This window comes from Rhododendron vialii, chromosome 7a (assembly GCF_030253575.1).
Source record: "Rhododendron vialii isolate Sample 1 chromosome 7a, ASM3025357v1".
Taxonomy (NCBI): domain Eukaryota; kingdom Viridiplantae; phylum Streptophyta; class Magnoliopsida; order Ericales; family Ericaceae; genus Rhododendron; species Rhododendron vialii.
The window spans coordinates 29,336,724-29,354,396 of NC_080563.1; the positions used below are offsets into that span (position 1 = coordinate 29,336,724).

The 17,673-nt window shown below is 39.1% G+C and overlaps 1 protein-coding gene across 2 annotated transcripts; it reads left to right on the top strand.

Moving 5' to 3' along the window:
• The first annotated feature begins 809 nt into the window (after positions 1-809).
• On the top strand, positions 810-17,069 carry LOC131331965 (sister chromatid cohesion protein PDS5 homolog C-like). Of its 2 annotated transcripts, none has more exons than XM_058365947.1 (15): positions 810-1,203; positions 3,262-3,465; positions 3,557-3,738; positions 6,233-6,359; positions 6,449-6,646; positions 6,964-7,011; positions 7,136-7,183; positions 7,278-8,138; positions 8,245-8,343; positions 12,087-12,160; positions 13,565-13,616; positions 13,766-13,849; positions 13,931-13,974; positions 15,126-15,188; positions 15,280-17,069. In XM_058365947.1, the coding sequence occupies exons 1-13, from the start codon at positions 1,114-1,116 to the stop codon at positions 13,970-13,972; spliced, it is 2,109 nt and encodes a 702-aa protein (XP_058221930.1). In that variant the 5' UTR covers positions 810-1,113; the 3' UTR covers positions 13,973-13,974; positions 15,126-15,188; positions 15,280-17,069. The 2 variants fall into 2 exon arrangements, with proteins under 2 accessions (XP_058221930.1, XP_058221929.1); XM_058365946.1 differs by having other exon boundaries at positions 818-1,203; positions 7,127-7,183.
• Positions 17,070-17,673: the final 604 nt, after the last annotated feature.

The following is a 17,673-nucleotide window of genomic DNA, read 5'->3' on the forward strand; positions in this document are numbered from 1 at the left end:
ATAGGAAAACTTGCACGAAGTGATTTCCATTGACATGGCCAATATCTATATGTTTGCGCGCTGCGAATAGAACTGGATGGGAGCTCAACGGCAAGTGAGTGAGACAACTCGAAGCAATCATATTGAATGTATGTAGTACAACGCTGTACCTTGATGCGGACAAGTCCCAATGTTATAAAATCCATCCAATGATCCTCTGGTGCCGATGGTTGGAAGCAAATTTTTTATTTTATTTTAATGTCCTTATTCAAATTTTTTTCGTATTTGTTAGTTTTTGGTCAACTTTTTGGGGATTATTGCTTCTTCATAACAAGAGGAATCTAAAAAGTAAAAAATTACGATCGAAATCCATTTTTTTTAAATAAAGACGAAAAAATTGGCTTATTGGCTTATTTTTGTCTTTATTCAAAAAAATTAGGTTTGGATCATAATTTTTTACTTTTTAGATTCCTCTCATCATGACGAAGCAATAATTCTCAAAAAATTGACTAAAAACTAACAAATGCGAATTTTTTTTTGAATAAATACAAAAAAATAAGCCAAGTGACTTATTTAGCCGAACGCCCCCTTAATATTAAACTACCACAAAATTATAATTTTTCCGTTTTACATTATTATACCATCAATATTAGGTTTGTTTGATAACTTTCGTTGAGTATATTTCAAAAATATATAATTTATTAAAAAATACGCGAAAAAAAAATTATTAGTATTTAAAATTTTACAAAAAAAGAGAGAAAGAGAGAGAGGGGGTGCAGTGAGAGAGAGAGAGAGAGGGGTAAAAGGGGAAAAGGGGAGCCGTGTCAGGAGGGGGGCCTGACACGGAGGGGGGCGATTAGCAATCCACCTGAAAAAATAGTGCACCTCTCTCTCTCTCTCTCTCCAGAATAATACTCTCTCCAAGATCCTTTTTCGAACTACTGGTTATTACGTTCGCCCGCGCTCTAGGGTTTCGCGAGCTCGTCCAAGATCTTTTCGATTTCTCTCGCTCTGGATAAAAGATCGCTTCGATTCCGTCTTTATGTTGGTCTCTAGGGTTCCAATGGCGTGAAATCTTGAGTTGAAATAGTGGTATTTTTCCCCCCCGGAGGATCTAGAAAGATAAGAAAGCGAATGGGGTCTCTCGAGGAGCAGCTGGTGGCAGCTGGGAATAGTCTCCTTCAACCTCCGTGTTCGGTCGACGAACTCCTACTTCTTCTTGACGTAAGCTCTTGCCTTTCTTGTTTTGTTCTTGACCTGTGAGTGGCTTACACTGAGTCACATATTGCACGTACACGAGCGCGAACGTGGAAGTGCCTTGTAGAAATATCGCAAAGTACTAGAATTCGGAAGGGCGCAGGAGCAAAGCGCTATACGGGAGGATTATGTGACTAAGAGCTTTCATGCCTTGATTTGTAATTGATTATGTGTTTCTTAAACTAAGTCACATAAGAGCGGGAGCGTGAGTGAGAAGGGTGGAAGTGTCTATTAAAAGTATCCCCAAAGTACTAAAATTCGCTCTACTGTGTCATATAAGAGCGGGAGCGCAAGCGTGAACGCGAAGGGCTCTACTGAATGAACGATTATGTGACGAAGAGCTTACATGCCTCTATTTGTAGTTGATTATGTGTATTTTCTTTGTCAGTGATTCTTGGAGTTGGAGGTGTATTTATGATAGTGCAGTACTACTTGATTTGTTCCCCTGGGTTTTGAACTTTTTGGATATTTGAGTCCCCTGTGTTGTAATGCATGTTCTTCGGATTACATTTTGTGTTTGTTTCGTATTTTCCACATTTTTGGATAAGTTAGCGAAGACATGGTTCTTGTTTTGTACACACTTATTTAGAACTTCTGTTATTACCTTGAAATTATACTGAACACTGGCTGGAGAAATTTTGAGGCGGAGGGGACACGTGCATTTTGAAACTGGAATGTTCACTTCCCGTGCAATTTGTTTTTGGCGCACTTCTTCTGGAATCTTGAATTTGAGTCTACTGTTTTAGAAATTGGTTTTTTGTGGGAAAGAGATAAGGGGTTTATAACTACTTGTGTTGTTTTGTTACACTTATGAATGTAAGAAGTAAATTGCTTTATTTCCATCTTTTTACATGTAGTATTTAGGATCTTTTGTTTGGTTCTATATGAAAATTGGATATTCATCTTAAGCAGAGGTTTGGTTGTCTCAAGTATTGATTGAAGATATTTATCTATACAAATGAAAGTGGAATGTGTATGTATTTAAGTAGCGAGAGTTGTTGTGTGTGCCTCAGAGAAAGATATTCCATCCCACTGAATTAGAATGTATCTAGTACCTACAGATATACCTCCAAGGAATATCTCTGATTTGGTGATTGCATCTCACTGGAGGTTCTTCAACTTTGTTCACTTGCTCCTGGCCTTAGGCTTTAGGGACCTCCTTAGTAATAGTGCAAGTTATTTCTTGCTTTAGCTTGTCATCTGCTTTGTCCATGCTTCTATATTGTTTTTGTGCTTGTTAATTTGAAGCATAGATTTTTACATGAAAACATGGCCTGGAATACTATTTTGCTACCTAAATTTGCCCAAGAAATGCAGATAATCTTTCGTGTAGTAGTAAAAAGTATGGGATCATTATTTTAGCTACTGGAAAAGGTGATTTTTGCGGATTGTTTGAAATGCCTTCCAGATATGAGTGATTGCACAATTCAAGAATAACATATTATGTTCTCTGAGCAAAATCCATGATCTTAGAAAATCTTTACAAGACTCAGTTGGTTTGCTTTTCCGAACTTGATATTCTGCAACAGGCTGGTAACTGATATATACATTGATTTTCTCTTATAGTGGTCAATCTATTATTTGATATTGGTTAGATGTTTGTACAGAGAATCTGGAATGTTTTTGACCTTGATACTCTTTGGGATCGCAGCTGTTGTAGAGATAATTGGCTGTATCTTTTCCAGTTTCCTGGTTGCATGTCTTTGAGTAGAAAAATCGTGGGGGGATGCAACCAAATTGAGTTTGGTTGAAACTTGACATGTTCACGTCTTCCCTGTGGTGCTTAGTTCATGAACTTCTGAATGCATTCACTAAATTTATTCAGCAGACGTTGATGGTTCTATAAGGATACAGTGAACATGTTTAGCCATATCACTGTATGGTTCAGTTTGTTTAATGTCATGTTGAAAGGATATATTAGTCCTTTTTATTTTCTGGTGAAATTGGGAGAACAATTTTCCCCTTTTTCTCATTGGTTGCTTAGAAATGCTTTTCTATAATCTTCTGTATTACTGTGTTTTGAAGCAAGTTGAGAATCGTCTCACGAGGGTGGAGCAGTCACCATCCAAATCAATGCAAACGGCACTTGCTCCATGTAAAAAGGCATTGGTCGCAAATGAACTTTTAAGGCATCCCGATGCAGATGTCAAAGTTGCAGTTGCGTCCTGCATCAGTGAGATAACAAGAATTACTGCACCAGATGCTCCGTATGAAGATGATCAGATGAAGGTATTTTTTAATCATTATTTTGCTGTCCATATTATACTATTCTATGATATTTATGTTGTCCTCATAACTTCTTGACTTTTTGGATACACAGGATGTCTTCCAGTTAATTGTATCATCCTTCGAAAATTTATCTGATAAGTCCAGTAGATCATATCATAAGAGGACCTTGATTCTTGAAACTGTAGCCAACGTCAGGTCATGCGTGGTCATGTTGGATCTGGAATGTGATGGGCTGATTATTGAGATGTTCCAGCACTTTCTGAAAGCTATTAGGTATGAGCCATTTTTTTGCCGAACAAAATGATCTTTTCCTTATGCCACTATTGAAAGCCACCTTTTTTGTCCTTTAATATCCATTTTATCTTGGGAATTGAACTTTGATTCAAATGCAGGATAATGTTTTTTTGGTACAGCTTCTCATACAGTCAAACCAAACCAGATTGATATGTTTTATTTTCCTTCTTTCCTCTGCTAAATGATGAATGAAGATTTACAAGTTGAAGTAGGTGTACTTTTGTAAGTGTATATTAACTGAAGGTGGAGGCCTTCCTCGTCATGGAATGCTCTTTGGACATATTAATTATCTAGTACGATCCTTCCCTTGTCGTTTGTTTGAGCGTTTAGGATCAATCTTCATATTAATCGTGTGGGTCTTCATGGATAATTTGTAGTTGTAACTCCTTTCTGCCTTTTTCTCCATTTTCTTCACTTGTCCTGGGATTTAACAGCTTCTTTTTTTTGTCCTCACTCTCTTTTACACAAAGAGACACAGGCAGTGACACACACAGGCTCCCAAATGCAAGCATAAAGGATTTGCGGACGAACCACCCTTCCTGGCCATGGAAGACTTTCTGGGGTGGATTAATTTTCTAGAACAAGCCTTCCCTTTGTATTTTTTGGACTGCTCTAGAATCTTCATAAGAAACCATGTGGGTATTCAAAGACATTGCATTGTTGCAACTTGCAACTCCTTTCCACATTTCGCTCTATTTCCTTTCTTGTCCTTGGACCTCTCACGCACACCCCCTAATTGCAAGGGTGTCTGATGTGCACTTATGCCACCCCTTCATGTTCTTAGAACTTGTGTGGGTGTGGAGTCTTTTTACTGGTTGGCAGCTTTGAGGAGATTTTGTGTGGTTTACGTTTGTACAGACCTTGGGGTTCGGCCCTGTGGTCTTGTAGCCACCCTTTGTGCGATGAGGTCTGGTGTTCAACTCCTATGGATAGAACCTTGGCTCTCGTAGTAGTCTAACATCTTCTAACGTATTAACCTACTTTTGGCCAAAAAAAAAAAAAGGCTTGTCAAAATACAATGAACTGGATGTCATTGAAGCATGAAAGAATAAGTCTATGAAGCGCAAGCTGTCCATTATAATGAAACTCTTGCTCTTTTTTTAAATATATATATTTTATCTTGTGGTATTTATGTGGTCTTGTAATCGTAGAGAATAGTCTTCCCTCTCTCCTCATATTACTTCGAAGGATCTGTTGTGTTTGACGTGGATTTTTGGGGAGAAAGGAAGCACCAGTCCTCTGAGGAATGAAGAAACCCCTAGTTAGTTGAAAGATCATTTTTGTTGTCTCTTTTATATGGGAAGGTCCCCTGGGCAGTTAACCCATACCCTGAGTCTAAGAAGTCCCTTACTCTTTCTTCTCTGGATAAAGAAATCCTCTGGATCTGGAATCTTGTTCAATCTCTCTCTGGGAATGTGGGATCGCTGTTGGTCTGTTAGCTTGTCTGTAGGAAACAAACGATTACCTGCCGCCTTATGGAGTGAAGTAAGCAAACAGCTTGTAGAGAAGATATTTAGTGAAAATACTATGTATATTGGTACTTGGTAGCTTTCATTTTGGATGCTTTATGATTAGTGTTTGCTTTCTAATCCGAAAAGTGCCTCGACGATAGTGTACTAATTTTGGTCAATTGTTTTTTTTTATATATCTGGTAACTGATCAGGTAGTCATAATTGCCCTTACTGTGATTATTTTTTTCATTGAAGTGGCTCGGTAGGTTTGCGCTTCATGCAGTTGCCATTGTGTATGCTATAAACATGTGCTATAACAGTCCACATATCCCGCAGGTGGTATATGCATATTTGACTTGAAAATGCTGCATCCAGTTCGTATCCCATCTAACAGGCGTGTTTGTGTTGTGTTACATGGGTGTTGGCGTGTTGCCCATATTGGCGGATCTGCGTAACCTAGATTTTGATGCATATTAATGCTAGTAGTTCATTTATGATGTAAAAGACGGATGCCCACTTAGCATGTTGGTCTTTTCCGTAGTTAACTCTTCCTTTCAGTTAGAAGTGCAAGAGGTGGGCAAAAGCGAGGAAGGGTCTGAATTTGTGGACACTAATTTTTTCCCACCAGAACATGGTATTATGTTAAAGGATGGAGTAGTTATCTACGGTCCCAACTTTTTGTCCCCTTGCTGGATTTTGGGTTTGTTTTGATGCATGGTTTCCTAAATTTGAGTGTACAAATTGTTATTGGAAAACGCAATTTAGGATGTGTTGCAGGTTTATGCTGCATGAGTTGGAGGCCCCGTTCATAAATTGTAAAATTTGACTTTTTAATTTTCAAAGTTACTGTATATACCCGCCTTTGTAGGTTTACACTTCATGTTACGTTAGTAATGGTTAGTTCTTTTACTGTTAGCATAACTGATAAAGTTTATTCATCTATGTATCCCCTATAAAAAGTCCGCGATGAATTCATATGTTTCTATTTTCGGCACCTCATATTGCTTATGTTGAAATTTCAGGGATTACCACCCAGAGATTGTCTTTTCCTCCATGGAGACAATTATGACTCTTGTACTGGAAGAGAGCGAAGACATTTCATTCGAGCTAATCTCGCCCATTCTTGCTAGTGTGAAAAAGGACAATCAGGTATAGAGGGATGGATTGCTATATTTTTTTATATATATTTTTTGTTGAAGTATCTTTGGCGATTTTGTATGAGGTCCTTGTTTTTGCAGGAAGTTTTGCCTATCGCTCGGAAATTGGGCAAGAGAGTATTTGAAAAATGCTCGATGAAGCTAAAACCTTGTCTGGTACAAGCTAAGAAATGCTTGGGCTTTTCTTTAGATGATTACAGTAAAATAATATCTTCTATATGCGATGGAACAGCTGCTGCAGTTGGACGTCGTGATGACAATGCTTGTGGAGAACAGATGGTATGCTCACTTATGCTGTCAACATAATATCCTTGTATGCGTGGTGGATACCAAGAAGTGGGAGAGAGTGTGTGTTCGAGTTGGAATGAGGGAAAGCTTAGTTTGCACTAATTTTTTTCCCCTGCCACGGGGGAACTATTTTATGGAACAATCAAATGAGATAATGTTGTTGATGGTCTACCTCAGTTTCTGTATTTGATGATAATATTTGTCAACTGAATTTTCATTTCACTGGCAAAATGTATAATTAGTTTTTCATGTGACATTAAGTGTATGATGACATCTCATTCATCATACGCCCTACTGGTTTTCTTCAGGCTGAGGAGAGCAAGTTGTGTACGGCATCTCCAGAGGGGGCACCTCAGGCATGTCGTCAATCTATTATGTTCTATGTAATTTATGGTTATAGATTTATGTGTTTCAATTGCTAGCTTTGATTTTCTATGTTCACATTGGATATAATGGCACTTAATGTGCTAGTTGTGGCAGGCTGATGAGAAGAAGTTAGCTGAGGCATCTTCCAATGACGCAGCCCAGGCACGTCATGATGGGTTTTGTGGTACTTTTATCCAGTGTAATTGAGACCATTCTTGTAACAAATGAACTGATCGCATGGAAGTCATTATTCCAGGATCAGGTAAACGAAGAAAGCGTGACAGAGACTCGTCCTGAAGATTGTTGTGAAGACAGTTCTCCTAAGTCAGTTATGAGTAATGGCCTTGCAGAGCCAGGGAATGAAGACAGATTGGCAGACCCAGAATCTTCAAAGAGGCCAGAGCATGCCCAACAAGCTGACCACTCAATTGATGCTCAGCCTGATTATTCGGATAGTGGCAAGATATTAAAATCACAGTCTAAGGTAAAAATAACATCCAAGAAAAGGAGAAGGAAGCTGAACTCTTCAGTCAAATCATCAGAACCTTCTGATCGAGTTGATAGTGATAAAGATGCTGAAAGGACAGAGGACCGGCCTCCTGACGAACCCTCTGTTGGGGTGGCCGTGCCTTCTGAAAATGAAAAAGAGAACATTCAGCTTTCTTCACCAAAGGCATTGGCGGGTGAGGCTGTGAATGTTGCTTCCCCACTTCCAAGTGGGGGTATTTCTGATGGGGGTCGTCCCAAAAAGGCTGGACGAGGGAAGAAGAAAGAGAACTTTATTCAAGAAGTTTCACTATCCACCGATGTTTCTAAGAAGTCATCTGAAGTGGCAATTGACACAGAAGTAAAGCCACATAAACGCTCTAGGAAAAAGGCTCGTGTTGGGGGTACTTCTGGGGAGAAGACTCCTACTCTTGCGGAAACATTCACGAGTGAAGATGGAACTGCAAGTGATTCAGAGGCAAAACCATTGAAACAGTTGGGTAGGAAGGTGGTAAGAGATAGTATAGGGGATGGACTCTCATCAAAGAAGGAAGATGGGAAAAGACATGGACGTGATAAAGCCACTTCTGAGAAGGATGTAACAAAGGCTGCCACTAAAGATGGTGCCAAAGTACAGTTTGATTTGCTTGGCATTGTTCTTGTGTTATGTTTATCAGTTTATCCATGTGTCATGATTTACCCAGTATCTTAAGAAAACATGCTTGCGAATTTTGTAGGAAGTGGTTTCTTCACCAAAGACCGCCTCAAAATTAGCTAAAGGTGAAGGGCTCCCCAAGGCGCTCTCCAAGAGAAAGCGTACTGCAGGGAAAGGGAGAGTAAATATTCTTAAACCCTTGGTGTTAGTTTAATTTCCATAAATGATAAATCAGGGTATTTTGATTGCAGTTCTTTATCCCATTAAAATCCCTAAAGCATGCTATCCAAAAGTGTACCATTTAGTACACCCACTCAGAGATTGCGATATTTTAATGATTGAGTCATTTCTAATGCAACATTATCACGATTTTCTACTATTCGTCTTTTGGTACTTTTTTTTTTAATTAGTAAAGAAATATATTAAAAAGAAGGCTTTAAGGGAAAGCCAACCAATTACACAAAAAAGGCCACAAGACAAAAAGGCCCTATACACTCCCATGAGAATGGAAAAGCTCAAACCAATCTAAAAATTGGTGAAGAGAAGAAGAACATTCTCTCTTGTCCCAGCTATACAAATTATTTGCTAAAAAACTCTTGATCCTAGACAAAGGCATTTCAACCCTTTCGAAGCATCTCAAATTCCTTTCTCGCCATATAACCCACATCAAACAAAGCGGAATCAATGCTAGGGCTGTCCACCGACCCGACCAAAGACCCGACCCGACTGAAAACAAGCCTAACAGACGGTCCTGATCAACCCAATCGGCTGGATTCGGGTCTATTTTCTCAGATTTTTGAAATGGTCTGTCGGGTGTCGGATGCACCCAATAATTTTTCGGATGACCCGACCCAACCGACTTAGGTATAAAAGGAAAAAAAACCCTAAATTGTGTACGGTCTCTTCATTTCCCTTCCCCTTCTCTCTCTAAATCCATACACCGCCTCTCTCTCAATCCATACATAAACACCCACTGTCCCCACCCCCTAACCACCGCCACCACCCCCACCACCCTAAACTTCCATCCCCCTTCTCTCTCCGAATCCAATTGATCCCCACACTCTCAATCTCCACCTTGACTGAAACCTAGGGTTTCCACCAAGATTTCCTCCGTTTGTTCAAAAATCCCACGATCTGTGCAGGGATTCCTGGTATTCGTCGCCGTTCTGGTCTTCTTTGATCGACGACGATGGCGCTCTATCGATGATGATGGCATTCTCAGAGTGCACTTGTTCAACTAGCAGTTTTTGAAGCCTGATGTTCTTGATTAGGATCTGTATGTATTTATGTTTTGAAATAGGAAGTGATGTTACTGATGTGTTCCTCGATCTGTATTTTTATGGGTTCCTCGATCTCTCTCTCCTGATTTCTGTATGAACTATGAATTTTTTTTTCCCAGTCCGATGGCCCGACCAAATCCGACAACTACAACCCGACCACATTTCGGTCGGAGCCCAATTGGTGGTTTGGTCGGGCTTGGGTGTGTATTTCAAAATCCAACAAAAAGTTGGGTCGGGTTCAACCCGACCTGAATCCTACCAAACCCGACAGTGGACAGCCCTAATCAATGCCCAAGTTTGCTTCCTTCTCTTTCCCATTCTAACACCCTTCAAAGCAATTAAAAGTTCCATTGCATTTTTCGACATGGTCCACATCACACCAAACCACATGAACACTAACAACCTAAGCTCCCCCGCAACCGGGCAATGAAGGAGAAAGATGATCCACCGTCTCTGCGTCTCTTTTGCACATACAACACCAATTAACAATGATTGCCCATCTTTGAAACAAATTTTCAATGGTAAGAATCTTGCCTTGGGCCGCGCACCACACAAAAAAACTCACCCTTACCGGCGCCTTCGTCTTCCAAATAGCTTGCCAAGGGAAGGAGGGGTTACTGCCTCCACCAAGTGAGAAATAGTAAGACTTCACCTGAAAAGCACCATTTTTGGAAAGATTCCATCGCATCTCATCCTCCCCTTCTCCTAAATTACGTGTACCGTACACTCTTGCAAGCAAACTCATCAATGCCTCCTCCTCCCACTCATTCACTTCTCTACGCAAACGAAGATCCCACACCGGAGCCCCATCATGAGAATGGAGATAATCAAAGACGGCCCCATTTTTGGTACTTCCCCTATGTCTTGCTTAACTGTTCTTTGTTGTTTTATTTTACTTTTCACCTGGTAGTGTTCACTGTGGATGTGGGGTTTAGGTGTCAGGTTCTTATAATTCCCTAGTTATTGGGTACGGAAGAGACCACTAAATTATGTTTACCTTTTCTTTTCATGCGATGTCGAGCTTAGTTTAAAATTTTATATGAAATTGCTCAGGAGATGAAATTACCTGCATTCATTCTGACATATCTCACTGAACTAGGCATTTGTTAAAGTTTTCTATTTCTTTGGTAGCATGCATAAGAAAGTTTGTTGAACATAGATGGTTATATATCGTGATAAGCTGGGTTCTGTGTATCTGACATGGGTGATATACTAGAACTGAACACTGTAGAGGATTCTCCTTGTTTTTGCTAGCATTACCAAGAAGGATTGTTCTGGTCTCCCTTTCTTGCCTGCTTTCAAGAAGCAGCCTAATTTAAAGGAAGAAGAAAGAGATGAAGAATTGTGGAGCTGGTTAAATTGAATCCACTGCAGGCCTTACTAAAGGGTTGTATTTTGCTGGATGGGCAGCCACCATTAGGTTTCGTGTATTTTGTCAATTCATTGTCCTTGGTAGTCCTGAATCGTGATAAGGGAAGACGCCCATGTTGGCCTTTTTTTGTTTGTGCCCACGACAGGTAACGACATGTATTTTCTCACCCCTAGAACATTACACTTCGGATAAACGTTTCTGTTCACTTCTGGACAAGATCACACTTAGATAAACATTCCAATCCACTTCTGTAGATTTGTGCAGGAGGTGTGGGATTTATTTTTATATTTTGTGTTTGTTTTGGGCGCTAGATGCACTTACTAATAAAGAGAATAAGTACGTATCAGAACAAGCTCAAGGATTTCCTAGCTGCATGTACAAACAAAAATAGAGCTAGGATTTTATTATAGGACTAGTAACATAGCTACGTAAAGCAAGCTAAGGTTATGAGCAGACTGGATGGCCTCCCATAGATCTCTGGTGATCCTGCAAAATGTTAGATTGTACATAGTTTTCCAAACACTGCTAAAAAAAGGCTTTAGCGCCAACTGTGTTTTTATGCAATTAAATTAGATGGATAGAATGCAAATAAGAATGATGCAGCGCCGATTTAACAGCTAGACATACATCCATAATCTCTGATTTCAAAGGGCTGGACGGAAAATTTATTTGTCATTTTATCAGAGAGAGAAGCTGTCAAGCTGTTGAGAAGTTGATTCCTACAACGCGTAAGTTGTGGATCATGTGGTGGAGGTTCATGAGTTAGTTACCTTTGTATCATGTGGTGGTGGTTCATGAGTTAGTTACCTTTGTAACAAGCTAGATACATATGATATATAAGCAGCAGCTTGAGGGAGTGCTGAGGGCAATTGTTGTTAAGGTTGTGAATGTAGTATTTTGTGTTTATCATACTTTGTCTTTTTGTTAAGGCTAGTCTAGTCTTTTAGCTTTCTTAGGGTTTGTCTGAAGTTGGTAGGGTTATGATATATAGCTTGATCTTTTATTCTTGTGATTTGTAATCATTTATAGCTTTTTTCTCTTCATTGTAACATGGTATCGAACTGTTCTTGCAGTTGAGGGTATGGTGTTTGGTTTCATTTATGATGGAGTGGCTCATATTACAGTTGGCACAGTTGAATGATAATCTTGCTAGCATTACATGCTCTTGTAGCATCCTTGGTGTTTAACTCCTCTGTTACCCTTCTTAATAATTTTTGTTACCTTTTTTACTTTTGGAACCAGTCTTAATCAGTAGATTATTTTTCATGTCAGTCATTGGATGCCATGGAGTACGGTGCCAACCTGGTGGGTGCAAAGGTTAAGGTTTGGTGGCCAGATGATGAGATGTGAGTACTTGATGTTTTTTAATTAAATTGGTCACTGGCAAGTGGCAAGTGCTAGATGAAGGAGAAGATCTTAATTTTCACGGAGGAACACTCATCTTCTTTCAAGTTTTTCCTTTTTCCTTTTTGTTTGCTGTGGCATGATACTATATCTTCTACCTTCTCTTGAGGTGTTATGGGTTCTAACCTGAGGGCAACCATTTTGTCCATAAAATGCCGAAGGTTATGTCTGCACCAATCTATCTCCCACCCCTTAATCATGGGTACTGAAGTAACTGAACTAAACTGGCGAGTTTCGATGTTTGATTTTCTTCTATTCCCTTGTTTTCCTGATTTCAGTGTTTGTGTTGTGTAACATGTTTTACTAGATGAGATTATACGAGGTTTACAGTATGTTTTCTGTCTCTCAATTCCAATAAATCCCATTATGAAACATGTTTTCAGTGTTATGTATCCAACATTATTTCAACCATTCTTCAGCTTGATGACATGTTGGTTAAAAGATATTATCGCAAACCATGTATTTATCAACCTGTGTACATAGTTTATTTCCAGCCCCTCTTAAGTTTGCTAGGGCTTAGGGCCGGTAATTACGTGGTGTATGTGGGACGGGGGTACTACCTATGTCTAAGTGATTAGTTAGGCAGAAGAAAAATTTGAATGATCACCTAAGAGCATAGTCATGTGAGAAAATATCTATTTGACGTGTATGTGTATAAATGAATAGACTTGTACAAATTGTACATACAAACATGTATGTGTATAAATGAATAAACTTGTACAAATTGTACATACGTATGTATAATTATCTCGGACTCGAAGACTATAATAAATGTCAGCTCAGCTGTTTTGTCTTTGTACATGCAGTCATGTGAGTCCTAACGTGCTATATGGCCTTCATTTTTCCTATTTTGATGTTAATGGCCTGCATATTATGAAAGAGTAAAAACTTTATCATCACTACAGTTGGTCTATGTCATGACTTGTAAGCTTTCAGCCATGATTGATCCAGTGTTGGACTGGGCTGCCTGCATATCAAATATTTTTCTGTCTTTGTTGATTCTTTTTGTGATTTCAACAAGAATAGAATTCGACACTACCTCTTCCCTAGGGACCAACCGACCGGATTTGGCACATTCCCCCTCTGAAGGGACCTAGGTCGAGTCTCCTTAACCTATGGATACTCAAGAGATAAACAATAACTGTAAAATGAGTTTGATTATTTTCTGATTTCTGCTTTTACTAGAGTACGAGGAAGAAACTATATGGTCTTTTTGGACCATGCCTTGGACAATTCCATCGTCACTTATATTATTTCTATTGAATACATATTTCGAGTGCAATTCCCAATTCCAGATGAATCTGCACTGCTCATAATGGCTGAAAGTGTACTTTTGTTTCTTGCAGGTTTTATGAAGGTGTTATTACTTCTTTTTATTCTGATGAAAAGAAACATACGGTCAGTATGCTCGTCTGTGATAGGCTAAGGAAACCATTTTGTTCAAGTGGACATTTTCTTTTTTTGCTAAAATGTGCTATGCTTTATAAGTCGGTTTTATTGTTGTAGAGTTGATTGCCCTTGTGAGTAATTCTTGTCATTATGGACAGGTCTCATATACAGATAATGATGTAGAAGTACTAAATCTTAGAGACGAAAAATGGGAGTTTAGAAGTGACTTAATGCCAGATGGGGTGAGTAAATTGGTTTGTTCATTTTATGTTTCCTTTACTTTGCTCTATCTTCTGAATTTATGCTTGTATATTTGTTGGCAGGAGCAAGCAACCGAATGCCACAGTCCTTCCCCTGAAATGTAAGTGTTGCTTTCGGCTATTGTGCCTGCCTTTTTAGCTATGAACAATGTAACATTGTTCTTCCTCATGAGAAGACATGTAGTCAAATTATTCTTAAACTAGAATATTCCGAAACCAAAATCTTTCAAGTTGATGAGATGGATGGATGTATAAAAAAATCAGAAATTCAGATGCAAGTTTGGCCATATTCTTCTTATTTCTTATGAAAGGCAGCCTTTTACGTCATGTCAAAGCCAAATTAATCCAGCTAAAGTCTTATTATGGCATAAGAAGGTATTCCTCAGGCAAAGAGGAGAAAAGGCTAAGAAGCAGGATAATTGGATGGTGTGCTAGGCGCGGTACAAGGAAGGGGAGGAGAAAGAGAATGCATTCTCACTTTTTTTTGGGTTTTGGCTGCTTGGTTGAGCTGACTGTAAATTCAGTCTTAAATGAACAGGTTCTGAAATGTACCTTTAAGACCTGGTCAGAAACCTGTCTTTGGGGTTGTTGATGATAGGAACTTCTGAACTGATTATAGTTCGTCGTCTGTTTGTGTACATGTTTTCAGACTACCATGTGTTCAAGTCCGTTTTCTTCTCATCATAATATACATTCTAAACGAAGAGAAACGAAAGGGGACAAATGAATTTTAAAATCACCTTAATATGTTTAATTTCTATTTATTTGGAAATGCTGGATTCCTCTATTATTGAATTCTGTGAATAGGGCAGGAAAGAGAAGGAGAAGGAGACTTCTCTTATTGGTCATTAAATGCATCCGGAAAACCTTTTTGTACTTTGGGTGCATATCGTGAATGTGTTGTTTCTCTTTTCATTGAGTAGAGAGGAGTAATCATGGGTAATAGGGAGGTGGTCGAGACGAGATGAGGTTGAGTTTAGCTTCTTTAGTTTAATTTGACTTCGATGTATACAGGAACTACGTAGTTGGGGATGAAAACAATTTGGCCTTTTACCTTTTGACCATCTATTTTTCCCTCAAATGTAGGCTTTTTTTTTTTTTTCTTTCTTTTTTCTCTCTTGCCCTGAATGCATTGTTACTGTCCCTGTGTTATTGGTGCATATCCTTGTTTGGTTATAGTTGCATATTTTCGCTTGTTTCTTGGATTGTCTGATGTGCTCCGGATTTACCGGCTCATAATCTAGTTTTCCTGCCACAGAAAGAAGAAAGCAAAAACAAACTCCAAATCGGAAGCTAAGCAAGGAAAGATGGAGGGCTCACGGTTTGTTACTTCCTGTAGTAATTTTTTGGTGGATTATTTGTGTTGGTTCCTGAAGTAAGATATTGGCACTAAATTTAACAATCGTTGCCAGAGGTGGGGAAACTTCCTTGAGCAAATTGAAAGGATCAGCTTCAAAATCTGGTCGTATATCGAAGAACGCCCCCTCCAAGTCTGATGGTAAAGCAGAGGATGATAACGGCGGTAAAAAATCCAAGGATCCTCTGCAAAAAAGTAAAATTAGTGTTGCCTCTAGTACACCTGGCAAATCCAAAGATGTTGATGGGGGCACACCAAGGACCAGTGCCAAGTCCAAGCAAGAGACCCCTAAGACAGCCGCCAAAAACAGTCCCAGAACTTCCACCAAGTCTAAGGGTAAAGGCTCCAAAAGTGGGGGCACGTCTAATGCTAATGGTTACGGAAAGGCAAAATCTGCTTCTGGAAAGGGGAAAGAAAGCAAGAGAAATGAAAAGTCTCCTGAGATTGTGAAGACGCCAGAAGAAGATGCGAAGAAGAGTGGAAAGAAGCGGCAAAGAGGGGCTAAAGGCTGAAAGTTCGCACTTTTAAGCTTTTTCTTCAGATTTTGAAACGGTTGGTTTGTGTCTCCTTTTTTATCTTTTGCATGCCTCCGTGGAACCTTCAGTTGCGGTTTTTTGGATGGCTACATTTTGGGTATGTTGGTTTTCCTTTCACACATGATTCTGATATCAATGGGAGACTGGGTAGTGGTGGTGGTAATTGTCTTGGTTTGTTTCGGTTGGGGTAGGAATAGGGTTAAATTAGTTTTAACTTGTATTTGTCACTTATTAGAGGGAATTCTTGCTATTTTTTAAGGTCTGCAGCGGAAAGGCTTTCTGGTTAGTTTTTGGTTAGTCTGTAATGTGCTAGATGGACCCAAATGCTATTGAAATGACTGCTGTTCTTACTTTCCAGCCTCCTAAAGTATGGCTTTCATTTTCTCCAAATTTTCACGTGTATGGTGTCGTGACTCGCGAATAGTAACCTCCCTGTGTGATTGTATGTTTTTCATTACTCAATAAACTTTCATAGATCCTAGGTTTTAGGTTTTGGAAAGTGGTTTGTATAAAGCTTGTCATGAACTTTCTTGAAATGATTTAATGATAAGCTTTGGCTAGCGTATTTTGCGATGGGAATTCGCTGCCCATTTCATTTTTCTTAATGCATGTTAATTCCCAGGGAAAATGAGCCCCATTGGAACGTGGGAGCACATATTTGGGTAAATTAGCTGAAATCCACAAACTGATACCTAGTACAACTACCTACGTAATTTGCTTTTGAGTTAGGAGTCCCTTAGTTCTTTAATTTGAGTCAATAGTAAAGAAACGGCCTGACTGGGAGTGGGTTTTGCTTTCAGGCTGGAAGCGGTACCTTGTTGATCCTAGGGTTCGGGTAGAACAAAAGCTCTCTTTGCTATGGCTTTTAAACAAAGCTATAAAGCAAAGCACGGTTCTGGAAAGAAGCACTAAGCTATAGAAGCAAAGGCAAGGGAACAAACCGTTAAAAGAGGCTGAGGCTGAGGCTGTTCCAGGTCTAGAAGAAAATGAAGAACTGTTTGTACTATTAAAAGATGTAAGAAATATTGGTGTGTTCTGTTATTAGGTGATGTGTAAAGTAGTAGTAGGAAAGTCTACGTAATAATAGTTGTGGCAGGTGTGATGTGTAATTGGTTTATATTGTTCAAGTGTCCTTTATGGGTGACCAATTATATGTGGTACTGTTGCTCTGATGTAATTAGTGATGCAAGCAGTTGTGTTTGTACTTCCTCCTTACGCCTATAAAAAGAGGACTCTACCAATTGTAATATCTAAGTCAGTGCAAGTTAGTGTGTGTGTTTCTCAATAATACATCTCTCGTGTTCTCTATTGCTCTCTATCTCGATCCTAACTTACTTCGTGTTTGTTGTATCCATTTCATGTCTGTTTAATTTGGTATCAGAGCCATGTTGTCCATTCGAGCTTAAACCCCTTTTTGGGAACTTCTTTTTTAAAACTATTTCAAATCTTTTCTAAAGAAAAATTGAAGTGTATGGCTCTGTAGTTGCCTTTTAAGGATCCTCCACATCAGAAACTTCATTAACTATTTTGGTTAAAGAATTTTGTATTTGTGGATTAAAAGTACCTTGAGACTTTGGCTTTTATGTAAGCAGTGTGTCTCGGTTTATCTACTATAGTATACAGAATTTTATTAATCAAAATTGGTTAAAAGATTTCACATTGAAAAGGTAAAGATTAGTGGTATGAGGAAACGAAGAACCCAGATTTTTACCTAAATAATGAATTACCTGTTTTCTACCCATTCTTCTGTCACCTCATTTCTTGTTCCTTCACGATCGTCCACCAGCAGAAATTCCTCTACCTCTTCTCCTAATCTTGAGTACCTGTATGAATGTGAATATTTTCCTGATGATAGTAAGGTTCCCCTTACTGATCTCCCTTTTCTAAATCCCTATAATGCCTTTGTTAGACCA